Source organism: Trematomus bernacchii, unplaced genomic scaffold (genome assembly GCF_902827165.1).
Source record: "Trematomus bernacchii unplaced genomic scaffold, fTreBer1.1, whole genome shotgun sequence".
Lineage (NCBI taxonomy): Eukaryota > Metazoa > Chordata > Actinopteri > Perciformes > Nototheniidae > Trematomus > Trematomus bernacchii.
In genome coordinates, this window is record NW_022988050.1 from 2,441,726 (window position 1) to 2,468,933 (window position 27,208).

The window sequence follows — 27,208 nt, forward strand, 5'->3', positions numbered from 1 at the left end:
ACCCACACACACACACATATGCACGCACACACACACACACACACACACACACACACACACTTAGAGTCGCAGCAGGCCTGGCTGAGGGTCTACCTTGAGGGATTAGGTGCAGAGAGACAGGACCCTCCAGCCAATCAACCGGTCTGTCACATTGATTTTGAGGGGTCACTGGCACACAATGGCCAGGGTTTTCCTGTCTTAACCTCTCTGATCACACACATATGCACGCACACACACACATGCAAACGCAAATGTAATGACAATAAAGTTGATTTATATCATATACGTAAAAGGCAGGGCCAGAAAACTGCTTTATGGGCGGGTTAAGTGCTGGATAAGTGTGTAAAAAAAAAAAGTGTCCCTAATTGATTACATATTTGAGTCAGTTCAAGTATGTTTCTGATGATTTTGAGAGTATGTACAAATGAATCAGACACAACTTTCTGCAAACACATGCATCATTACAATTTTAAACCCCCGTTCACGTCTTAAAGCTGCACCACAACTTCTGAAAATCCTCCGTCCCCGGGGGAAAGCAGACCCGGCTGGGGCAAAGCTCCCGGGTCAACCCCCACCTCTTAAACCCCTCTCTCCTTCTTCTCCTTCCTGGTCAAACAACACAATAGTCGTCTATCAGAAAGGGCACCAGGCATTCGCTTCTGACTGAAATAAACCCGGCTACAACATTTCAGGTGCTCGGCCTGAGTATTTTCTCTGACGTCATCCACAATTTGCCTGGTCTGTTTTAGTCTTTTTTTCGGTCTCCCCCCTCACACCTCGCATCCCTGTTTCCCTTTCCTGTCGGGAATCTCTGTGGCATCTGGAAAAACAGGATTCATGCACGTCTGCTGGTATTGTTATGATTACAGAGTTTGTCATGGGTGGAAGAGCTATCAGGCACTTTAGTTGATTAAAAATAGCAACACAACTTTGTTTAAATACTGTTCATGTATACCTAAAAGACCTTCATTCAAAATCATGTTCAAGCAAAAGGGCAGGAGTTTTCCTATTATCATAAAAATGTACTTAAAGTGCTACATAAATAAAAGTACTGCAGAGAGATGACAGACGAGACTGAAATATATTACTATATGATTGTAACTGATGCAAAGGACTACAAGATGCATTTTGACGGTTGTGAGGTGATTATTAGGTACGAAAGAAGAGAAAAAGTAACATTTCTATTCAGTAAATGTTCACTTATCTCTGTTAGACCCCTTTAGTCCTCGAGTGTTTATATTTGAGGGAAACCATCTGAACATTTTAGTGGAGAAATCACTCTTTGGTGGGAGTGACAGCAACTCAAACATATCTGAAACATGACAAAAGGCTCCAAGTAGACACTGTTGTTGTAAGAGGTCAAAAGGCCACAGATTTGAACCATTCACGGTATCTCATGAGCTTATCATATGTTATTTTAATGTAAAATGTGAGTAAGTAACTTCAGCTTAACCACAGCTGTCAGATGTAAATGTAGGGTAGTACAAATAACATTAATTTCCTTGAAAACGTAGTGGAGTACACATTTTAAAAAGCACAAGTATAAAAAACGACAACAAAGAGTTCTTCGAAAATGATAAAACCACAAATATGATTGTTTAGTTAATAACCTTCCCTTGAAATAAATGTTTGATATAATATTATAATAATATCATTTTTTAAATTAGGTCCTTTTTATTAATTAACTTCACTAAATTGATTCATTTATATTTACATACATGTATTGCATCACAGACTCTTTTATTTATTTAATAACCCCACAAGTATATGCAATGGTAATAATACAAATAGCCCTTTCACAAAAGTCCTTTTTAAAATAAAAACGATGTTTTCACTATAATAACTCAGTTATATATATATTATTATTTACATTTACTTGTTTATTTATTGTCTAATTTTTTGTTCCGGATTTGTTCATAGACATATTTATTTATCAGTTTACTTCTAAGTCTCATGTCCAATAAGCACGACTTTCAGTACTGCAGTGTGACCACTAGTGGGCGCCAGAGTATTTCCACAGTAATGAAACCAGCTGTTGTGTTCTCTTTCTCACTTCCTTGACTATAATCTCTACTTCCTGGATACGCGATCAGAAAAAATACAGCCAGGCTGGATTTGTCATTATTTTCTTTTTACCGAGTTTCAATTAACCTGTTGCTTATATTTACACAAAGAGGATTTATTTTTCCAATGGTACATGGTGGTTTAATGGGAGGAAAATACCGATAATGGCGTAAAGCGGAGTTACTTTTAAAGGTGAGTTAACCTAATTTACCAATAAAACTATGACGTTACTAATGGTTACCGACCGTTAGCTTTCGAGCTAAAAGTTAACTAACTCACTAATGAAACTATGACGTTACTAATGGTTACCGACCGTTAGCTTTGTAGCTAAACTTGAAGCGAATTTATTTATGAAACTATGACGTTACTAATTGTAACTGACCGTTAGCTTCCTAGCTAAAAGTTAACTAACTTACTAATGAAACACTGAAGTCACTAACGGTTACTTACGGTCCTTGTGTGTCCTTGTCATGATAAGGACAACATTTGAAGGTGTGCCAAATGTTTAACTCGTGTTGTGTGTGTGTGTGTGTTTTTTTTCGCCTAGAGCGCCACGTCATTGGAAAAACACACACCCTGATTTTAGTCCCCAGCTTTGCCTTCAATGAGCCACTGTCTCCGTGTCTTCTGATATTCACTCACCCACGGAGGAGCGGTCAACAAGCGGGTCAACATGACGGCGTCTAACTGGGGTCTCATCATGAACGTGGTGAACAGCATCGTGGGCGTCAGTGTGCTCACCATGCCCTTCTGCTTCAAACAGGTGGGTTCACCTGCGGAAGTTTACAGGTGCTTCGGAAAAAACCCTCCGCCAAGCAGGACCCCCTCTTTTAGCTGTTTACATTGGCGGGAGAGGGGTCTCAGTTTCTTTACTTCAGTAAAAGCACAGCTGGAAGAAGCACTTAACTACATTCTGTCACTGAGCAAAGTAGCAGTATATGTCCTGCAACATATGTTTCTTTATACAGATGAGCTAATGTCATTTTTATATAGTTTGTTTTAGCCAACATTGTTGTTGAATTAACATGTAAGCAGTATTAATGTGGGAGTTTGTCATTCAGAGCTTTTATTAACTGCATTATATTCTATTGGGCAATTTAAACTGCTGCATTCAACAGCAGTTTTCATTACTGATTAATCCTCTGACTATATTCTCTTGATTAAACATTGGGTCCATAACATCTCAGTTCAAAGTCCAAGGCTATGTCTTTTAATGTCTTGTTATGTCAGTCCAGCATCCAAAGAGATTCAGTTTAATACAATATAAAACAGCTATAGTTTTTAAGCTGAAAACAATATATTTAGCTTTTTTTAATGGAGAATATACAACATATTTTAGAAAACATTACAACATTTCAACATTTCTGTCTTAAAGTTGTTGGTCTTGACGTGGCTATGTAAAACAACTTGGCACTTTCAGTAACACACAACAAAATTGAACAGAATCAGGAACTAAAACCTCCCAAAAAAACCACAAAGCTATGAATAAACATTTCTACAAAGTGCTTTCAACATTGCAAACGTTAGCTTGACATTGTGCTTCATGTTGACCTTGGTGGGTTACGTGTTATTCTTGTACGAGGATATGAGTGTGATGGGAAATGTACTTAATGAATGACTGTGCTACTCTTATCTCCTAGCAACTTCTTCATAAGATCAGTGGATGCTTGGTTGAACATTAACATCATCTCCATCTGTTCTCAGACTCCATCAAGACTCTTTTAACTCTCACCATTAAATCATTTAAACACATTATCTTAGTTTGTTTGAAGTACCCTTTTGTAAAACACTGTAGAGCACAATGTTAACCTCCAATCACTCTTTGGAAAAATAAAATAGAGAGGTATTCATAAAGTCACATTGTCATCAAAAATATAATTTATGAAGTATCCTTGTTATCACAGTATGTGCTCATGGAAACTATTTGCTGCCAAGTGTTTCAGTCACTACCTGCCTCCTCACCTCTGTGTGTATGCAAATTCAATATTTGTAGAGTGTTTGTGCGCAGAAGGAACAAAGAAGATAAGGGTTAGGGGTGGCAGTTGTTTCAAAGGCTAGATTACCCTTAAAACAACTTGGAAAAATGCAATGTCCTTCTCTGTTAATGAAGAATGTTCTTCTCCTACAAAATGGCAATTAAAAACACCATGCTTCCTTGATTGCTCTTGCCATCATAATGGTTTTTTTCACAGATCAAATTGTTGTGTTTCTGCTATAGATTTGTAAAAAAAAACACACACGTATAATTTCTCAATATGTAATGTTGTGGGACATCCTGCACATGGACAAGCTATCCATTGTTTTTATAATAATGAAGTGTGTACAAAGGTTAACAAAATCCATTGACCTTTAGGTTTTTACTATTTTTAATTTACAGCTGACAAATGTGTTTCCTCCTGGTGTTATAGTTATACTTCATTTAGTCCTCCTGGTACTAAATTAAGTATATATTTAGACATTTAGAAGTAGGTTTCCAGTTTGAATCCAAGCCAGGGCATAACGATTTAATCATAGTCACTCTAAAACAAATGCTTATTCGATTTGAGGACATTATTTTCTCATTTAAAGGTGGGGTAGGTAATTCACTTCAGAAACACTTTTTGTTATATTCCATGGAATGCTCTTAACATCCCGATAGCAATGAATACATTAAATACTTTGACAATAAATACATAAAAAAATGTCATCTGTGGAAGCCGTTGCGCTGTAAAAAGCACGACCAATCATCTGAGCCGGCCCGGCTAAAATAACTGGATGGCCTACCTGCCTGTCAGCCTTCCATCTGTGCACAAACTTATCTCGTGCCCTCATTGGTCATGTGCGCGTTCGTGTGTGTTGGAGGAGGGGCTCTGTAAGGAAGTCTGAAGGAAGGGGCAGATTTTTTTTCGGTTACGGACTTTCAAATTCTAGCGCACTCGAGCTGGTTTCTCCATTCTTACCTTTACCCTACCTTCAACTAAGATTACCAGATTTTAGGATAATCAATGTGTGTCTGCTGTGTGATAACTCTCCCTCCTTCCTCTCTTACAGTGTGGGATTGTTCTGGGAACCCTCCTGTTGTTCTTCTGTTCGTGGATGACCCACAAGTCCTGCATGTTTCTGGTAAACACAGCAAGCAACACCAAAAGACGGACCTACGCAGGACTTGGTGAGTTTAAACCGTAACTCGTGTCATTGTTGTGTAAATGTTGAATTTGCTGTAGCAGTAGCAACAAAAGCGATTGTGAATGAACAGGCAGATTGAGTGAGCAACAGAAAGTTAAGCTCGATTTACAGAAAACCTTATGCCTATGATCATTTCCCGACACTGCCATCTGTTTGTCCACATGTTGTTCACAATGACGTCCCTCCTTTCTCTGCAGCCTTCCATGCTTACGGGAAACCAGGAAAAACTGTGGTGGAGCTGAGGCAAGTCTTATTACTTATTCATTACTCATTAAGCTTATTTTAAAGTGTTTATCACGGCTTGATCTTCTATAGAAAATGACATATACAAATAATGTGGTTTTATTCCCAAAACAATAAACGCTGATAATAATTTAGATTTCTCTCGTCCTCCTGCAGTATGATCGGTTTGATGTTGGGCACCTGCATTGCCTTCTACGTCGTGATAGCTGATCTGGGCTCGAATTTCTTCGCTCAGCTGTTGGGTTTACAGGTTTGAGATCTTTATTTGCTTTATTTATCTCCTAGGCTGCAGCCACACGAGAACGGTAACGGTCGTATCCGCTACAGTTCTCTATCATATAGAGTAGACCAGGGGTCGGCAACCCCTGGCACGCGTGCCACCAATGGCACGCGGCACCGTAACCAGTGGCACACTAGGAATAAGTGGAATAAGTGTACAAAATATTTATTTTATTTTTGGATCCTGAACGAGACCGCCGCCAGAGCGCGTCTCCCCGTTACCTGCAGAAGGAAGCCATGCACGCAACGCAGCCCCACTCTTTAACTCCAGGCGACTTTCTGCCGCTTTCCTCCGTAATGCAGTGCTGATAGTTTCACCACAGAGGAAAGCACTTCACAAATTGCAGTACCCATAAGGAGCTGTAAAAATGCCGCAGTTTTTGCGTGGCGATCGATATCGGCCGATACTCAGTCTCTGCAGATCCATCGGTGCTCTCTAAAAAGGCCGATCGCGAGACGTAAAATACATGACATTTTTCTCTGTGCGCGGCAAAACAAGCTCGCCAAAATCGCTTCACCAGTCTGGCAGTATTTTAAGGTGTCCGAAAATGACAATAAAATAGCGGTGCAACGTGTGTGAAGCAGAAATCCTGCAGCTCCACCCGCTGTGACGGACCGGTGAGCGGAGCAAAACACACAAGTTAGACCTAACACACTTAGCTATTTTATCTACCTTTGGAACAAGCTAAACTAGTTATAAATATATTTATTCTTCACTGTCACTCATTACTGGATCAGTGAGCTGCATGAGATACTGACAGGCTGTCAGGAGAGAGAGAGGGGGAGAGAGGAAAAGAGAGAGCTTCCGCTAATTTCTCCCGTGTTATTATCCAAAGTTAATGTAAACTTGATGAATAATGTACTTAATTTGAATGTAACAATTATGTTGGTTGTTTGTGGAAGCGCCAGTGAATGAGCCCCATTAACTGAGTTTTAAACATCACTTTTCACGAGTGTTTTCGACGAGCTCTTCAACCCCCCCCCCCCCCCCCCCCTCCTTGATAATTCACGATCGTCGGCACGCTGATAACATTTTTTTTTTAGAATGGCACTTCATATCAAAAAGGTTGCCGACCCCTGGAGTAGACGGTTCGGCCACACGAGGCCGACAGGGAAACGCAGATAACGATAATGATAACGGGTCCCAAGGTGGGTAGATCTGGGGACGCAACGCTCTGGGGGGCCAAACGGCTCCGTGTTTACGCCCTATACGATCATTTCCTGATAACGATGAAGCAATAGCCCCGCCTCTCCCCACCTCTCCTGCTCAGAGATCAGCTGCTGGGCTGTCAGAAGAGGGGGAGGAAAAGAGAGGCTCAGTTTATTATTCTTATATTTTTATATAGAGTCGTTATCAATTTGTTTTAAAGCTCAATAAATAACAAAGAAGACCTTTGACCGGCACTTTTCTAATTTTGTCCGGAAGATTTAAACTTTAACGGACATGTTGACCGGCGGAAAAAAAATCTAACTGAAACTCTGCCGCACGGTCCCCTCGTCCCTTGGAAGAGGCGGAGAGGTGGGTGTTTGTCATCTGCTGGTGGACTACTGGAGAGAATTACAGCAGGAGCACACGCCGTCCACCGCGGAGAATAAACAGAAGGGCAACCATGCGCGGGAAGTCTTCTTCTCTGCTTTTGTGGCAGGACTACAGCGCCACTTACAGGCCTGGCATATGTACTACAGCGTCTCCAGCGCTTTCGAGCGGTCTCGTGTGAACGGACACGTTTCTGGTGCCTGTTGCGTGTGGACGGAAGACTTTTTTGATACCAAATTCGGTTCGTTTGCGTTACCGTTCTCGTGTGGCTCCAGTCTTAATCTTTAGACACTGCTTTCTTCTGTGTTTTCATTAACTTTATTTTGAAAGGAATACTTCCCCTGCAAAACAATCATTTGTGTATCAATTAGTGACTCATTGTGTTACATCTGATTCTGGAAAAACATTGTTTTTGCCCCATACTCCTACTGTAAACAAAGAATTCAAAAACGGACCATAGGCTTGATGAGTGGATATTAATGGGGACTGTTTAAGGGGCCACACATGCACCCCTCTTCCAAGCGTGAGACTGTCCATGCAGAATTGTTTTAAATCTTTAAGTTAAGTAAAAATGCTTGTGTTTGTGAAATAATAAGCATGAGCAATGAGACTTATACTGGACGAGTTATGGGAGAGTTTGTAAACCGGTTTTTAGACAGATCATTTTCGAATTCTTCCTTCACCATGGAGGACTTACAGATAAAACAAGTTTTGTCCAATCATTTTGTAATACGGTATGAGTAACAGATGAAGAAATGGTTATATCTCAAGTGAAGTATTCCAATAATCATCTAAAACAGCTAAAACTGTAGTTGATAAGATTGAGGTTATTCAACCAACTAAACATAGATACTCTGGGAGAAAGTCTATTAGAGAAACAATGTTGTACGGTGACTAATCATTCAATTAATCCAACTTTATTTTTATAGCATTTTTTATAAACAAAGTGCTTCACATACCAAAAACAAAAAAGTAAACAAAATAAAAATACAACAACCCCCCCCAGGCCATAATCAGACCAATACAGACATTTGTGATTATTAAAAACACAGACATCTAGAATTGGATAAAACAAGAATACATTGAATATAATTAAAAACCAAATTGAAAACGTGGGTCTCTCCCCACGCCCCTCAGAGACATTTGGTTAAAAAGAACACAATGGTGCTCTAGGAGGAGATTCAGGTGATAAGGTGGGGGGGGGGGGGGGGGTTACCTTGGTTGGTGATTGGCTAATGGTTACCAAGCCAAAACATCGTTATGACATCATAAAGTGGCCAAAATCTGATCAGCTCATTTTCAGACAGGTTTTTATATAAATGGATCAGGACAAAAAGTGAGAGAAACTTTCAGAATCTCTTTACACAGAGGGGACACATGTTGATGTAGAAGAGACGTGAAGAAGTGGATTTTGCATAATAGGTGACCTTTAAAGTGTGAACACTGTCATGTGACTCTGTCCTCTAAAGGTGACGGGCAGTTTCCGCGTCCTGCTGCTGTTCGCCGTGTCTCTGTTCATCGTCCTCCCTCTGAGTCTGCAGAGGAACATGATGTCTTCCATCCAGTCCTTCTCCGCCATGGCGCTCATGTTCTACACCTTCTTCATGTTCACGGTAAGCCCGACAACACACACACACACACACACACACACACACACACACACACACACACACACACACACACACACACACACAGCGAGGCATCTAACACACACACACACACAGCGAGGCATCTAACACACTGCAGTGGAAATAGACTTTGGTTTCAAAGCTTGACAGTTAGAGAGAGGAGCCCTCGTAAAAGATAAAATGCTTTTATTAAGTCATATAAAGTTAATCATAAAGTGCATGACCTGAAATCTGCTGGACAGAAAGAAGGCGATTATTTAAGTGATTCCTACTACAGCTAAAAATGATCAAGGTGTACAAATATTAAATACTAATTAGATAAGAAATCTGTTAATAATAGAGTGCCACAGTGACGCGTCCTAAAACCTGGAAGTAAACTCCTTCCGGTTCCTTCGACAAAAAAGCAATGCAATCTCTCCATAGGATTTTGGAAAATAGCTGGAAATAAGGTCTGTGGTTGAGACACATTTAAGAGACGGATCACGTTTTGTTCAGCCGGATAATATCCACACGTCTACCCTACTTTTATAATTTTCAAATCATAAATCTAGTTGCCAGAAGCAAAATGCTAACGTTATGCTATAAAGAAACTACAGCTGCTTCAACGTCACGCCAACTTAAGATCCATATTCAAACATACAGATTCAAAATGGTACAAGTTGAAGCGTTTGTTTGAACAGTTTGCAGGAGGCAGGCACTTACTTTCAAGCAGAACAGGGCAAACAATCTTAGAGGAGTGTTTACGTGTTCGGCGTAATGACGTACAACGGCCTCGACAACTTCTGTAGTCCTATTCAGCCACTTGTTAACAGCCATCGTTTAGACAGGTAAATTCTTCAGAAATCACCAGCCGGGTCACTGCTGATGTATTTAATGTCGTAGAACAAAACGTGATCCATCTCTTCAATGTGTCTCAACCACAGACCTTATTTTCAGATATTTTCCAAAATCCTATGGAGAAATTGCATTGCTTTTTGGCGAAGGAACCGGAAGTGGTAAAATGCTAACTTACTTCCGGGTTTTAGGACGCGTCACTGTGGCACTCTGTATACGACATTTATAAGAACAGTGGATAAAAACCTGGACTTATGGTAAAGGTTCTATTTACTTGTCTTATTTATAGAAATGACGGACAGTTTTCTTACAGCATACAGTTTTTTATGTTATATGTTTTTCTAAAGTACTTAGTTGATAATTCTACTTCCTCACTGACATAATAAATATAAATACTATAGATGCCTTCACAACCTGTAATTGTAACACAGTTCATTTACTTTTTCTCTCTGTTCTAACTTGTTTAATTTTCAGGATATTGTTTGGATAATATTATTTTGTCTCTACGGTCCTTGTTCCGTTTCTGCTCCATTGTATAGAACTTCTTTTCCGTATCGACACGATATTTTCTTGCTCCTTTTTTTTAAAGAGCAAATTCACACTGAATCACATCAGGCAGAAAACCATTGCTGCTCTGCTGATTCAGAGGCTTTCCCCTGGGACCGAGACATGCTTGGAAATGGCCACTAGAGACATTTTAAAGCTCTGTTAGTGCAAAGTAAATGGAGGTCACACAGTCAACTCCACTAAATCACAAACCGTTGCATTTCAAGGGAATTATCTTTGCTCATTTGTTGCAAGCTATTCAGCATTTAACATATAGAGAGGCGAAGTCCCGCCCATCTACTTCCGACCCATGGGACCTTATTTTGGAAAAAGTATGTATTGAAGTCAATGGAGAGAGAAAGATTATCTTTTGATCCCGTTTGAATTGTGCCACGAATTACACATATGATGTTTGTCAATCTTAAAAAATAATTTCTATGTCAAAAAAGTTGTTTGTCGTAAAACTGTTGAAATATAAGACTATGAAAAATACTCAACTAGAAAGACTACAAATCCCAGAATCCCGGTCCCGCATGCTGGCTCTTACGGAACCGACTAACTCCCCTTGTGTGTATGTACAGCTCTCAACATGCCCAGACTTGGAGTGATTTTCACCTCTTTTAATACTTTTCGCCTCATTCTGAAAGAAAGAGGTGAAATGTGCCAACGTGACGGCCGTCTTGGTGTGTGGTGCGAGACGGGAGATGTAGGTCATTGAGCGGTTTCACACAAAAAAAAGTGTTACTTCACAGTTTTACGACACATTTTTATTTTTTTGACTTGTAAAATTATCTTTTAGATTGACAAACATCATATGTGTAATTCGTGGCACAATTCAAACGGGATCGAAAGATCATCTTTCTCTCGCCATTAACTTCATACATACTTTTTCAAAAATAAGGTCCCATGGAGGTCCCCCGGAAAGGGAGGGACTTCGCCTCTCTATAAGACGGTAAGTCTCCTATCCTAAGTCAGAACAACATTCCCATTTGTACATACCTTTCTGCCTCAGCCTGTCAGCATTGAGCAGCAAAGCCCCTATAGCAGCTGCTGAAATATTTCTGAGGTTTACCTTAGTTATTATTTAGACAAAGCTACAACAGGAATGTAGAAGAACTTGAATATTCAAGGTTGAGGACTCGCATTAGTCACATTTTTAGCCATGTAGCTTAGCCTCAATAAGCTACATGGCTAAAATATATAGAAAACACAACATATTCTTACTCTTACTACACAGGGAAATGTACTCATAAGCCACTACAGTAGGGCTGTGCGATTATGGCAAAAATCATAATCACGATTATTTTGGTCAATAATTGATATCACGATTATTAAATACGATTATTCATTGCCTTTGAAAACATCCATTTATTGAACTTTAAAACAAATACAAATAATAATTTGAACAGTATCTTTTTAACTGTTGATTACCCTGAACGTAATTCAACTGAAAAACCAATACGAAAATAAATAAAATAAATGATACATTTATATTTACATTTAAATAAATAATATCAAAATAATAAATACCAATAAACAAGATCAACAAATATTTTGGAGCGCACTTCCACAAGCTACTAAACATATATAAATATGATAAATAAAAAATAAATTAGACTAAAATAAATTAGATCAAATATGTTGCAGTGCCCTGTCACAACCTAGCAAAGCAAAATAATCATTTTTTTCGATAATGTTGTTTTCGTAATTGTGGCAGGCCAAAATCGTAATTGCTATTAAAATACGATTAATTGCACAGCCCTACACTAGAGTAGCAGTTAGTGTAACTTTTTTCCAACAGAACGTCCAATACTCCACTGTTTGCATTTAACATTAATCAACAGTAAACACAAAGATCTCTCAGTCCTAATGGATTCTCCCTTCGTATGTTCGAGCGCTGAAACATCCTAAAGAGTTTTGTCTCCAGCGTCGTTCCAGCAGGAGATTTCTGCCTCCTGTGATTCGGCCCGTTTTCTCTTTAAACACACACAGAGTTTATGTGTGTGTGTGCGTCTGTTTTAGCGAGCCGTATTGCTGCCTCCACTTCTCTCTGTGTGATGAGTAGCTCCGTAGCATGGCGGTAACCTGGAGCGATGGTGTGGTGTGTGGCCCAGTCCAGACCCCTAACCCTCTAACAGTGATGTATCTCCTTTCCTTCCCTCCTTTCATCCTACTCTTGGTTTCTCCTTTCCTGCTCATTTGCACCCCTTTTACTCTCCTCCACTACTTCCTCTCCTCCTCTGCACCCTTTGTTTGCTCCCCCTCTGTCCCATCGCTGTTTTCTGATGCTTCCCGCTGTAGATAGTGTTGTCGTCTCTGCGCTACGGCATAATCTCAGGCTCCTGGGTGGAGCGGGTTCACCTGTGGCGCTTGAAGGGCGTCATTCAGTGCCTGCCCATTATCGCCACAACCTTCTGCTGTCACCCGTAAGTAAACCACGGAAACCAAACCAACAACGTAAGCGCAGCCAGGGGGGGGGGGGGGGGGGGGCTCGGAGAGTGAAGGGAGCCAGATGTGGGCCCTGCATCTTTTACGCTCCTCAAACGCCTCCTCCCACCTACCTGAACCTTCCGCCAAATCCTCTCATCCCCATTTTTCACCTTTCTTAAATCGGGTTTGGTCTGAGCCATTCGAGCTCTGTGAGAGTGTGTGTGTGTGTGTGTGTGTGTGTTGGTGTGTGTGTTTTCTGGTGGAATTAGTAATAAGGCCGAGGAGTGTGTTGACCTCAGAGTTTCGTCTTGGCCGCCCCACGCCCAGGATGAGCAGCCTAGGTGTGGGCGGGTGGAGGGTTTTGGATTGTTCTTCTGTCCTTTTTGGACTTTATCCGGTAATTAAAGGAGCAAGACGTAAGAAACGCATGCTGATCGAAAACCTGTGGGGCCGTTTTTCTCTGGATTACCCTTTTTATTTTGATCAAATATATGATTTCCCCTTTGATTCATTACATTACCTTAAATGTTCTCAGCCATGACAGGTTTTTTTTTTAATCAGTATGGGGTTTCTTGTCATGTCCTTCTTTCTCTCTTCTCATTGATTACTTTCATTATCTGTCTGTGAGGCGTCAGCATGGGTGCGGCCCCTCCTCCTCCTCCTCCTCTTCCCCAACCTGTCTTCATTTGGTTCGGGCCGTAACCCCCTTCCCCTCCCCCCCTCCTTCCCCCTCAGGTGGTGCTGTCCTCGTTCAAACACGGGGTGCTCAGCGGCTGGTGGCTAGTGCAGGTCAATATGGTGCGCTGGGAGGGGGTGTTTCGCTGTCTCCCCATCTGTGGGATGGCCTTCGCCTGTCAGTCGTAAGTACTCCTCCCACCCCCCCCCCCCCCCCACCTGCACAGGACCATGTCATAAAAACTAATCCCAAACGAGATTCGAGAGGCTTCAGAATAGGGGAAAATTTGAACGTAATCCAAATATCAACTAGATGCTAAAACGTGGGCTTTTTTCCACGGTCTTATTCCTGACTTTAAACAGTGAATACAATCTTACATTGCTGCATGTAGAAATGTAGCAAACGTCACAATTTGTGACTTTCATCATTCCTAACAATTTATAGTTGTAAAGGGAGGCTGCTTATTGCTAATGTGCTTTTCACAAATCATCTTTGTGTGCAAATGAGCAGAATAGAGCCCCTTTAACTTGCCCTGCAGTGAATGCAGAGATCACCACTACCTGTCACTTCTTTCAGTTTAATCATCGCTGAGTCACCATAATCATTCATTTATCCATTTTCATCATCTGCATGCTCTGTCCTGTCCTCTGCGCTGTAGTGTTTGCTCTGGGTTTGCAGTGAGTTGAGTGGGTGAGAGAGTAACCTGTGAAGGTCTAATGGGAGGTGGAAGTCTTATCTGTGATTTGAATGCAGTGCTGGGGAAGGATGCAGGGAGTGTTATGACGAGTGTTATGGCGAGGTCATTAGGGGCCAGATGTTTGGGTCTGTTTTGTGTGAGGTAAGTGGCAGGAGTGGGTGACCGTAGACTCGAGACTCTAATTATCGCACAACGCCAACATACCATTTGAGGTGTGCTCATGTCAGAGGAGGAAGAAAGTGTGTGTTTACGCATGTGCGCTTTGTGTTCCCTCTAGCAGCGCTGAGTGATATTTGGCAGGGGGATTTTTTGGCCTGAGCGAAGCGAGCGCTCCGTTTCGGCGGCAGGCAGCTAAAGCCAAACCACTAATCAACACATTGGACCGCCGCCATCTTTACAGACACACTGATGTATTCACAGGCTGATTAAACAGCTCTCAGCACATTGGATTTTTATTACATTCATGAAATGTGTTTACTTTCAGTTAAAACATTACTTAACATCACCATTATGACGGGACGGGAGCTGGCCCTGTTGTGTTTTTGGCGGCGCGGTTTGGATGGCGAGGAGCAGTTAGCTCATAATAGAGGGACATAAGAAAAACACGTGCAGCGGAAATATCCCTCTGTGATGCTACTGTCAGCATGCTTTCAACTCCAAGTTAATTATATTAGCTCCAGCACACACTCGAGCCCTCCTAACACACTTTCCCACGTTCGCTTTGAAGACCTGCGCCGTCATATTTCCTCCATTTAAGGGCAGCGTTAAAGCATCTGAGCAGAGACTAACTATTGGATGCTTTATATCCTACTTATAATATGCAGTTTTCCTTAACCTTGGCGATAAGATTGACTGGTTTCCGGATTGAACAAGTGTTGAGAAAAAGCAGCACGGGACAGTGTTGGCTCATAGAAGCAGAGTGTGTGAAGAGAGAACAAGAGACAGCAAGTTACTGTATCTCTTTCCCTTATTTTTCTCTATGTATCTTCCTTTATCGATATATAAAGGAAAGGGAGGGAGAGAGAGGATATGAGTGTGCCAGGGAAGTCAATACTGCTCTAAAACCCTACAGGATCTCGCTTTCATGAATACATCCTGTAAAATGAATGTTGACAGTCCCCCTCCACGCCTCCACCCTCTCTTATTACAACAGACAGAAGATGACAGGGCGACAGGTACCTGTGTTTACAGACAGACAGTCTCGACTACTGTCACCCATTCTGTCACACACACGGTCGTGCACACGCTCGTATGTATTAAACACTTCCTACATTCTTCACCACCACTGCCATGACAATAGTACATCCATCAACTGCACTAAAAACAGTAGTAATTGTTTGTCGTTCATATTTGCAATATATTCATTATTTGTAACGTATTCCACATTGAATTGAAATCTTGTTGCATTCATGTGCTTGTCAGATGTCCGTACTTGAAAATAGATGTGCTTTATGTCAGGGCTTACATGGGTCTAAATGACGTCTCGCTGTAAAAAACGTGCCCATTTTTGCAGTTACAAATCACATTTTGCAGAAGTTGGTAGTGAAATACACTCATCAACAAACACATCTGCAAACAATGAAACCAAAACATCTTGACTAGAGCTTAGTAGACAAATCTTATTTTGATGTGTCAAAAAAACCTACAAAAACTCACTTAGCAGAGACGTGTATCATTTGATGATTGAGTGGAACAAATGGGCTTCTATATGGCTACTCAATAAAAATATCTACAGAGCAGTTCCCACTTTCAAATTGAAAGGAAGTAGACTTTCATAATGTTGCTTGTTGTCAGCTGCTAGAAATGACACATACATACATGCATGGGACTACTTCTCTGCTAGATTTAGGAGTGGCGCTCCCCACAGCTCACAGTTTAATCTGATAATCCAGACGGCACATGAATGCACGAGAGCAGCACCAGTGTGGTTTTGTGTGTTTGGCAGCATGCGCAGTGTTTTTGTTGGGCTGCTTGTCTCTCACAGGCAGGTGCTGCCAACCTACGACAGCCTGGACGAGCCCTCCGTCAAACGCATGAGCACCATAGTCACCTCGTCCCTCAACGTAGTCACCATCTTCTACATCACTGTGAGTGGAAATGCACTTAAACCCTACCTCCACTGACACATTTACTGTTGCCAGTGTCACTGATGCATTTGTATCTGTTGTAAAATTGAACATGAACCCAGTTCTAAAAAAACAAGTCCAACTACGTATTTATGTCCTCCTTTTTTTCATCGATTCCTTCCACCTCTCTGTGAACCAGGTGGGTTTCTTCGGATACGTTAGTTTCACCGACGAAATCGCTGGCAACGTGCTGATGAACTTCCCGTCCAACCTGGTGACGGAGATGATCCGCGTCGGCTTCATGATGTCTGTGGCCGTCGGATTCCCCATGATGATCCTGCCCTGCCGCCAGGCCATCAACACCATGCTGTTTGAGCAGCAGGTGAGCTTAAAGGCCACTCCTAATACTAATAATAATAATATATATATATAACTTGAAGGGCACCCGGAGAGCCCAGACTCAGGATGTAATGGCTTGCTCTTTGAACCCACATCTGACAGAAAAAATGCTGTATCCGGAATAGAAAGTCCCGCTTGTGTTTTGGGTGTAACCATACCAGTACCGTGGACTTATAATATTTATAAAGAATAAAGCATTGCTGTAGTTACAACATTTGAATACATTTTGCATAGACGATAAGGAGAACAAGCTACCATAGGAACAAAAATCAAATCGTACCCTTAAAGGTCACCTATTATGCAAAATCCACTTGTTCATGTCTCTTCTACATCAACATGTGTCCCCTCTGCGTAAAGAGACTCTAAAAGTTGCAGGAAAAAAGATTCTCTCACTTTTTGTCCTGATCCATTTATATAAAAACCTGAGCCGATCAGATTTTGGCCACTTTATGATGTCATAACGATTTTTAGGCTTGTGTAACCATTAGCCAATCACCAACCAAGGTAACCCCCCCCCCCCACCTTATCACCTGAATCTCCTCCTAGAGCACCATCGTGTTCTTTTTAACCAAATATCTCTCAGAGGGGCGTGGGGAGGGGCTCCTTATTTTCATCTAAAGTAACAGACAGAGAATCAGCACTTTTGAAACAGGGCTGAAACAGAGGGGATTATGGGATGCTGCAATGATCTGTTTGGTGTTTGGAGCCAAACACTTCAGAGGCATGTTTTGCATATATCTGAGACCTATAATATATTGATGAAAAACAGTATAATAGGGGACCTTTAAAGAAAAAAATCTAAATTATTGACGTATGAGATTTATTTGATATGTTTTGTGCCCTTCTCATCTCCCTCTCTGTTTCCTTCTCACAGCAGAAGGACGGGACGTTTGCCGGCGGATACATGCCTCCTCTGCGCTTCAAGATGATCACCCTCTGCATCGTGTTCGGCACCATGCTGGGAGGCATCCTGATCCCCAACGGTACATCCTGTGTGAACAATCAGTTATGCGTTGAATGGATTAAAGTTGTGTGTGTGTGTGTGTGTGTGTGTGTGTGTGTGTGTGTACAGCTCGCAGACTAGAGGTCTTTAAGGTGCATGTGGGCGGAGTAGCCGGGGAGCTTTACGACGTGTGTGAATGCGACTTTACGACTCAGTGACTGTCACACTCTAACACAGTCCTTAAATCAGAGCCCTAACTTTTATCTCCTTTTAGACGGGCAGACGGGAAGATAGGGCTATTATTCTCCTAGACTCTCTTTCACACACACACACACACACACACACACACACACACACACACACACACACACACACACACACACACACACACACACACACACACACACACACACACACACACACACACACACACACACCAATATTGGCTCGCCGTCAGCTTCTTTGAGTCTTTCCGTCCCGCTCACAGGCGGCTCCAAAATGGTGGAGATGTAAAGGTTAGAATGAGTTTATGTTTTATTCATCCGTTTTATGTGGTGGCTGTTTGTTAAACTTTTGATTGGGTTCACACACACACACACACACACACACACACACACACACACACACACACACAGTGGGTTTGGCTGGCTCTTTGTGTATCTAATCAGACTAATAGACTGAGGAGAAGGGAGGTAAGGACCCTGGGGAGAACGGACACTAAATCTGAGGGAGACAATATGGTGTCCGTCTCCTGGATGAACGATGGGCTTCCAGGCCCGGCCCCGGTCCATAGAGACTTGGGGAGGAGGGGTGGGGGGGTGGGGGGCAAGGCTCTCTGCTGCCAGGAATAGGGTGGCATGGATGGGCGGGTGCTTGTTGTGAATGGCATAGAATCAGATGTGAATGGAGTGAATCATCAAGAGTGTAGATGGAGGGTAATACTCTAATAGATGAGATTGAAACCCCTTAACTCTGGCAGTGCTCGTGCCATGTGTGGCCCAGTGAACTCTAAAGTAGCTCCACATCCCTATTAGATTAGATTAGATTAGATTAGATTAGATTAGCTCAAGTACCCTAATATTGATTTTAATATGGATGTTACGTCACACCACCAACAGGGAATATTGTTATTCTTTTTATACGAATGACTGTCAACGTTTGAATTCGTGCTTCTACCACTCGGAGGGATAGAAGCTGGATCTTAGAAACTGCTAATACACTACTTTTGTTTCATTATCTGAACCGTTTATTTATTATTCCGGCAGAGAAACGCAGAAGAAAAACATTAAAGGACGTATTTTGATTATCTGGTATGACTCTAACTGATAGACAAACATCATTTGATCATCTGTGCCCTAGAGGTGAATCCTCTCTATAATTACAATGTAGTTGTTGAAACCACAGATCATTTACTAGCTGAATGTAGCTCTTTTTTTTTATACCAATATCACAGAAGCTCGTGAGAAATGGAACAGATCAGTCCATTGTTGAGTCTAGTTGTTGTTTACGTAAAGGGTAAGATCAAGATGGCAGAAAGGGGGTGAATTCTGTCTAAAATAGGCAGTAAAAAATGGCATAAAGGTTTATCTAGATTTGTAAGCCAGACTACGCTCGTCCTGACTAATGCAAATCCTGGTTGGGAGTTACCCAACACGAGCACAACATGATCTCTGTGTTCCTCTTTCCCTTTTCTCTCTGCAGTGGAAACCATTCTGGGTCTGACTGGAGCCACTATGGGCAGCCTCATCTGCTTCATATGCCCCGCTCTCATCTACAGAAAGATCCAGAAGAATGGCTTCATCTCTCAGGTTAAGACAGAAGCCCTTTACAGAATAATTTGCTCAGTACGAATCTGTCTGTCACTGACCTGCTGCCCTCCTCTTCCTCTGTGTCCTGTAGCTGGTGCTCTGCGTGGGTCTGGGCATCCTGCTGGTCAGCACCTTCACCACCCTCTCAATATCGGCCAGAGGCCCGGTCACCAAGGTCCTCCCCCCCCCTCCAGCACCTGGGAAGATCATCCTGCATCTACCGGACATTCCTGAAACTCACGGTAAAGATCGCGACACGGGCTAATGACTGGCAATCACTTATCTAGTTGATGGACTAGAAGAAAGCGGTTCACTAATGAGCCATGGAGACATTTGTCTGAGCGAGGCCGGAGTCATGGTTGTCTGCCGCGCCTGAGATCACACAGCCGTGCTGCATGTCATTAGTTCATTCAAAAAGCACCCGGCGGCACCAGAGACATGTTTATTTCCTGTTTTTATTTTCAAAGTCGTGGCTCTAAAAGAGAATGTGAGCCAGTGGCAAAGGGGGCTTTAAAACAAAAGCCACAGCAAGAGAAAGGGTTCCTTTCATGTGTGTGAGAAGAAAAGATGGAGGCAGACAGGCGGCTGGGAGACAGACAGGCAGGGTGAGGAGATAACCTCTTGATAATATCAGAGAGCAGCGCCGAGTGCTCGACATTGATGGAGCGGGAGTGATGCCCTTCAAACTCCAGTAATTTCTCTCTCCACACCCTCTACCTCTGTTCATTTCTCCTGCCACCCCCTCCCCCTCAAAATACATTGTCTACACCCCCGTCTCCCCCCCTCTGCCATATCTCCTGAGGCAGCTATAAAATGCCTTCAAGCTCCGGCTGTATAAAGGGAAGAGGGTTATATGGGTTGGGGAGGGTAGAGGGGGGGCAGAAGAAACAAATGGAGTTTTCTCTCCTTAGTTTCTCCTGCGGTTCATCAGTGGCATCTTTTTCTATCCTGTTCACTGACGCCTTTGTGCATCCATCTTTTTATTTTCTGTTTCTCTGAACTTCACTCCATGTAAAACTATAGTGTTCCAAACTTTCTGTCATCTCTCGTTTGTCGCTTTTACTCATCTTCCTCCCTTTTCTAATCTCTCTTTCTAATTTATTACACTCACCAATTGGGTCGGTTTTGCCATTTTCAGTATTTGCTGCCCTCTAGTGGATAAGATACGATAAACCTTTATGGATCCCCTTTAAAGGTAGGGTAGGTAAGAATGGAGAAACCAGCTCGAGTGCGCTAGAAGTTGAAAGTACGCAGCCGAAAAAAAATCTGCCCCTTCCTTCAGACTTCCTTACAGAGCCCCTCCTCCAACACACACGAACACGCACATGACCAATGAGGGCACCAGATAAGTTTGTGCTCGAGATGGAAGGCTGACAGGCAGGTAGGCCATCCAGTTATTTTAGCCGGGCCGGCTAAAATGATTGGTCGTGCTTTTTACAGCGCCACGGCTTCCACAGATGACATTTTTTCATGTATTTATTGTCAAAGTATTTAATATATTCATTGCTATCGGGATGTTAAGAGCATTCCATGGAATATAACAAAAAGTGTTTCTGAAGTGAATTACCTACCCCACCTTTAAGGTCAAATTCAAGTGTCTTAGCAGCAACATCAATAAGGGTAATCACAGGATAGGACATATATGAATTCACCCAAGTATAAAAATAATAATTATTATAGTAGAAATGAAAGCGTAAAAGTGCAAGAAAAATATGGAAAAAAGGGTGAGTATAAATTCAAATGAAAGATGTTTTACTTATATACAGATATGTATAGTTATGGATTGTTAAATATATATAAATGTCATTTTGGAAGTGCAAGTCTTACGATGGATCCCCTCAGTAATCAGTAACAACGTAGACTTTTTTTTAATCAGTTACATCTGAGAGCATAACAGTTCATGCGAGATAAACCGAGGTGTTCATTTATTTGAATGCCAGGATTTAATGGGTGTAATAAACCCAACTGTACAAGAGAATAAGGAGTGCCTGTCAGGGCCAGTGTTAAATGATAATGCACTAGAATACAGTTGTTTTATTTTCTCAGAGAAGAGATAATAGCGGAATAATTTAAGTGTCCAATTTATGGCTTCTTAATTCAGCCGCAGTAATGTGTCTCATATTTTCCAGACTGTTGCATTTTCTCACACAAACAGTTTATAAAGTCAAAGGTAAATAAAAATGTCTAACCATAGTGGATATTTCCGTTCCCTTCTCACCTAGAAGACATCAGCCAAACTAAGCTTCTTTACTGACAGCATGTTACCAGAGCATGTTATTTTACAATTTCTGTCTTGAAGAGGGTCAACGGGACAACGCTGTGCTTCTGCAGGTGATCAAGGAGCAACAGAAGAGACTCCCCGACCAGCAGGAAAAACTTCTGGCTGTCATAAAAGAGCAGCAACATGATCGTACGGATCTATTATCTAAGGACACTGAAAAACCTTGGCATATATATGACATTAGTGTGGTAATGTAATAGATTTGGTTTTGTGTGTCTCCATGTAGAAAATCTTTCAATCAAGAAGCCAGTGGAGATGGCAAAACCTGACCTTCCACCTGTAGAGGCGGCCCAACCCGTCGAGAGGGACCCCCCCGAGGCCCCGCAGATTAAAGGACCGGTGGAGCTACCAGAGAAGAAGGAGGAGGAGGTGCAGTTGGACCGCCCTGACGCCGGTAAGGAAACTGACACAAAGCTGAAAATCTCCCCTGGATTTTTGAGCTGTGTAGGATAATTATTCTTCAATTTCCCAGGTGTTGCGGTGCCAGAAGGCGAGGCCCACCGCCATGAGCCCCCCATCCCACATGACGCCGTGCCGGTGGACACAAGGAAGAACAACGCAGAGCTGGAGGAGGACCAGAAACCACCGGAAGAACCAAAAGAAAATGAAAAGCAAGGTTTAGGGCACTCTGAGGAGGTGGAGGGCAAGAAAGGCGACAGCAATGGAGACAAAGTGAAGCCTGTAAAGGATATCGTGGGCAAAGAGGAAGTGGATCTGGGCGGAGGTGAAGTCCGGTCCAATGAGGTGTTGGAGAAGCTGGTTGCAGAGGAAGACAAAAAGCAAGACGTTCCCCCGCTGAAGGAAGGTGAGAAGCTCGACCCGGTGAAAGATCCTCTCCAAGGGAACGCAGCCGAGTTGGGGGATAAAGCTGGAAAAGCTCCGGACGCTGCTGGGAAACGTGAGCGTATTCTCTGTTTTCCACATTAGGGCAGATGGTTGGACAAACAGTTCTAATGCAACGCTAACCTGTGATATTTGTTGATCCTTCAGCTCCACTTGCTGAAGGAGAGCATCATGCTGCAGACGGGGCTCCAGGGGCAGAGAGCAAAGACACAGCGGACGAGAAGATGGACGGTGAGCGGAGAACACAGATTTGGGGGATTCAGGGGCATTGACATGAGCTCATAGTCTTTGGTTACTAAGTTAGCAGCAGTTTCCAACAAGTTGCACTGAAAATGTGTAATGTATTTATATTTGTTTTATTGATAAACTGGATCGGACGTGAGGTAATCTATATAAAGCTGACTGCAAGAAACCATTTTGTCCCGCCAAATTAAAGGGAAGGTTTACATGGGGTACTTATCCATATTCAGTTTATCACACAGAGTAGATTCGGCACGTCCCCAGTTTGTAGAAGCAATAAACTGCTGTCGACAGGGGGCAACAGGAAAACCTATTTTAGCCACCTAATAAAGGCAAAACGATCAATATCAGTTTAAGTGTACGCTGCATTTACAATATTTTCACCACTCTACCTTTTCAATTTGCATGTTTTATCTTTTGTAATCTTATCTCTGCGATCCGTTCTTGCTTATTGTGCCTATTTTCAATTTAGTACACATGCTTTAAAAAGCTCCAGTGTTTTCAAATCCATTTCTTTCTCCTACTTCTTGACCTGGCTTGTCTTGTTTGGCTTTTGTTGACTTTCTTGTTCTGTTCACTTTTGCCCTCTCTTTCTTCTGCTCCATCTTTACCCTTTGTTTTCTTTCTTTCTCTGCCGGACTCCTATCACAGTGATAAAAAAGCTGGTTGCAGGTATGAATTCCCTCTTGCCTCTTCTCTTTATCTGGCTCAAATGTCCCTTCATTTCCTCAGTGGGCCAAGTTAATAGATACAATGTACATGTACGGATTTACATTTGATCCTACAACTAAATAATCATTTTCCATTGTAGAATCCACCCTCTCACATTGCTCCCTAACATAGTGTGTGTGTGTCTCCAGCTGCCAGTCTACCTCTTAACGGCCCGTCCACACGGCGGCGTGCGTTGAAGCTTGATTCAGGGTGACGTCACGCTTTGCCGAACTGCATTGTGGTTCCGTCGCTTCGCGTTGCTCGCTTCAAAAGTTGAGAAAAGTTCAACTTTTGAAGCTTCGACGGAAGCGTCAGCCAATCAAATCATATGCCAGTACAAGCTCTAGCCAATCAAACCGCGTGCTTGTGTGTCCGGGGGTGGGAGATTCATGTGATTGGTTGTTGGTCGAGTTTCAGACACGCCCGCCGGCAAGCTTCAACGCACGCTGCCGTGTGGACGCTGCGTAAGGCTTCAACCTGTAGATGTGTGTTTAAGTGAGACAGTACTAGGCCATAGAGCAATTTATTTCCCTTCCCCTCTCACCTAGAGACTGGCCCCACATCATTCTAACCAAGCTTCTTAACAACAATTTCCCCAGAGCTTTTTTTACTAATTGATTGTTTGTGTCCCGCAGAGGGCCAGCTGGACCACGCCGTGCTGCTGCAGGTGATCAAGGAGCAGCAGGAGCAGCAGAAGAGACTCCTGGACCAGCAGGAAAAACTCCTGCATGTCATCGAGGAGCAACACAAGGAGATCCACCAGAAACTGCCTGGTGGGTGCACACACAATACCTTAAAGACATGGCACTATAGCCTTTAAATAATATTTGAAGACTTCACATGTCTGCTTTAAACCATTATTTTTGATATATGTATTAGTGGTTTCTATTGGAACCATTTTTTTATCGCATACATCTTTATTTGTATATAAAGACATCAATGGTTTTTCATGATGCCCAGTCCTTATGCCACCAATTCTGTGTATCTGTAGCACCTATAAAAAAAAAAAATAGAATACTTCCATTAATCTGGAATTAAATTACATATGAAATAATGACAATATACACACTTTTAAAATATCGAAAAACCTTTCCATGACTTTTTAAAGTATTATTTTGGACTATTTCCTTGCAATTTTGCTACAGAGGCAACTGCATGTGCACTCGCTAAATGCACAGTATCCTATTATGGGCAAAATGATAATTAAGATTATTTTGATATTAATATTGGCCTCATAATTATTTATTCTGATTTGTCTTTGGTATAGGTCTCAAAACATTTTTCTTTTCACATTTAAATAAACTGAGATTTGCTAAACTTCAAATTACTTCAAATCCTACGGGGAAGTGTAATATTTCGGGAAATTCATGTGTTTTAAAACCCCAAAGGTGCTGAAGGTGACGCGGAGAAAAGCGTCCAGGAGGGGGCGGAAGGTGAAGCAGCAAAGCCCAAAGAGTCCGACCTGGAACCGGACGTGAAGCCGGACAAGGAGTTTGCCGGAGCGGCAGAGCCTCCCGTCCAGAAACAAGAGCAGGCTGCTGAGGAGGAGGTTCCTAAAGCAGCTGCTCAGGCGGCTTACAAAGAGGACGGCCATGGAAAAGAACCCCATAAGCAGAAGGAGCTGGGGGCCAGGGGGGTGCCGCTGGGAGAGAAACAACCCATTGACCGTCAGTCTGCACCTCAAGATGAGAAGGTAGCTCAAGTTGTAGAAGAAGAAAGAAGCCTAGATAAAGAAAATGAAAAAATAGCAAAAGAATACCAGGCAAGAATTGAGCTTGCGAAAGACATAAAGGAAAAGATGGGCAAACAGAAGTTAGAGAAGGAGAGGATAGAGAAAGAAGTGCAGGAGAGGGTGGAGAAAGAACGGCTGGAGAGGGAGAGGAGGGAGACGCTGGCCAGAGAGCAGGAGCTGGAGAAGGAGAGGGCGGAGAAAGAAGTGCAGGAGAGGGTGGAGAAAGAAGTGCAGGAGAGGGTGGAGAAAGAACGGCTGGAGGGGGAGAGGAGGGAGAAGCTGGCCAGAGAGCAGGAGCTGGAGAAGGAGAGGGCGGAGAAGGAGAAACTAGAAAAGGAGAAGGAGAGAGCGGCGAAGGAGAAACTAGAGAAGGAGAGGGCGGAGAAGGAGAAACTAGAAAAGGAGAAGGAGAGAGCAGCGAAGGAGAAACTAGAAACGGAGAAGGCTGCAGCAGAGAGACTTCAGCGGGAGATGCACAACAATGAAATAGTGGAGGGAGTGAAGATGGAGAAGGCTGAGGAGGCTCGGGAGAGGAAAGCCCAGATGGAAGACGGAAAGGCAGCGCAGGGAGAAGGAGAAGCTTTGAAGAAAGGAGGACGAGACCTCAAAGAGAAAGCTGAGGAGGAGGAAGGGGCCGTCAAAGCTCCGCCTCCGGGCTCCCAGGAGAAGGTCAGGGGCCAAGGAGAGATGGATCTGAGGAGGAGGCGCCGAGCACTGGGAACCAGAGGAGCTGGAGGGTCCAGGGGGGTGCCGGGCCTGGAGCCCCTGCTGGAGCTGGGGGGCTCCGACCTGCACGTGGCCCTGGAGGAGCAGCTGCTGGCCGGGGCCATGGTGCACTCGCGGCAGATTAAGCAGGTCCCTGAGGACGAAAGAGCGAAATGAAACAGATTCTCACTCCAGCACAAACTTCTCTCACTGTGGACCACGAGACCGGTGCCTTACATTCTTTCCTGCCTTCAAAAAGATATGGACAAAGAGGAAACACTTGTATTCCTTCAAACTGTGTACTCTGGAGAAGCACAACGTTTATTAAAGAGCAAAGTACATGTAAATATTAACTTATTTTTGTCTTTAGGGAGGAGGATTATGAAGAGGTTACTGTTGAAATGTATATAAATCTATGCAAAGACCCTTCTGTAAAGTGTTCAGAAAGCCTGGATGTATTAGTGTTTGTGTTTAGGCGTTATCTCCTGGGCTGCTTTTATGTTGATTAGTTTGTGTTTATCTGTTACTCCAAGATGTACATATTGTAATATTTCAACTTTCAAATGGAAGTTGGTGAATTCAGCCTCAGAGCTATGAGGTTTATAAACTGTGGACGATGGAGGAGCTAGATCCCGAGCATCAAGTTACAAATCATCCCACCTTCGATACCTGTTCCTTTTTGGTTTATGAGTGCCTTCTAATCCACATGCTGCTGTTTTATCCAAATGTGGCTGTTTTTGTCCTCAACGTGTGCTTTAACTCCTACTGCAAAGAGAACAGTAATCATGAGAAAATGATATTATGTTAAGGACAATGAAAGAAAAAATGGATCGTGTTTGTATTCCCAGAAATTCCTCCATCGGGCGGCACTTCAACACATGTTGGACCTTTGCTTTGTACAAGAAACTTATTTGTTCTATTTTTCTATGTGCATTGTATTTCTGTACATTTTGCTGAAAATATTAAATACAAACATCTATATTACATCCATGGCTCTTGGTCTGTTTGTGTTCACAGCATAGACTGTATATATTCACAGAGACAGGTAATATCATAGATTTTGTATTCACCTCTGTACATTTATTAGTCTTGCACAGCGTTTCCGTCAGGGGGGCGTCTTGCCGTCATTTGACCAAAAAAATAATAATTCGAGAGAAGACCGAGTTTTTATCGCTTGAAATGACGAAAAGGACAAGGACATCCCTCTGTTGGAGGGGCAAAGGAGTCTGGTGGGATTATTTTCGTCGCCAGCAAAGCGTGTTCCTGTGACGGAAAGTGTACTGCCGGCGAGCCTTGGCGGGGGGTGCTAGTGGAGCACGCGCGTGAACTGCGAGCGCCGGAGCCTCGCAGCGGCGAAACTGAGGCTCCGTGGCAAACTGTG

The 27,208-nt window shown here is 42.7% G+C and overlaps 1 protein-coding gene and 1 long non-coding RNA gene across 4 annotated transcripts; one reads left to right on the top strand and one right to left on the bottom strand.

Annotated features, from left to right (window-relative positions):
* Positions 1-31: 31 nt before the first annotated feature.
* Positions 32-9,315, bottom strand: LOC117473639. The gene is made up of 3 exons (XR_004555046.1): positions 9,007-9,315; positions 6,924-6,926; positions 32-59 (listed from the first exon to the last, which is right to left on the bottom strand). It is a non-coding gene; the product is annotated as an uncharacterized LOC117473639 (long non-coding RNA).
* On the top strand, positions 2,073-26,813 carry slc38a10 (solute carrier family 38 member 10). Of its 3 annotated transcripts, none has more exons than XM_034119322.1 (17): positions 2,073-2,256; positions 2,612-2,827; positions 5,095-5,212; positions 5,427-5,472; positions 5,629-5,722; positions 8,758-8,901; positions 12,598-12,722; positions 16,084-16,186; positions 16,365-16,547; positions 17,439-17,547; positions 19,209-19,315; positions 19,407-19,557; positions 21,823-21,990; positions 22,069-22,494; positions 22,587-22,670; positions 24,026-24,163; positions 24,779-26,813. In XM_034119322.1, exons 2-17 carry the CDS (start codon positions 2,738-2,740, stop codon positions 26,002-26,004), a joined length of 3,312 nt encoding a protein of 1,103 aa, XP_033975213.1. In that variant the 5' UTR covers positions 2,073-2,256; positions 2,612-2,737; the 3' UTR covers positions 26,005-26,813. The 3 variants fall into 3 exon arrangements, with proteins under 3 accessions (XP_033975213.1, XP_033975212.1, XP_033975214.1); XM_034119321.1 differs by lacking the exon at positions 12,598-12,722 and adding an exon at positions 13,462-13,586; XM_034119323.1 differs by lacking the exons at positions 2,073-2,256; positions 2,612-2,827; positions 5,095-5,212; ... (1 more) ...; positions 5,629-5,722; positions 8,758-8,901 and adding an exon at positions 13,462-13,586 and having other exon boundaries at positions 12,008-12,722.
* The last annotated feature ends 395 nt before the right edge of the window (positions 26,814-27,208 follow it).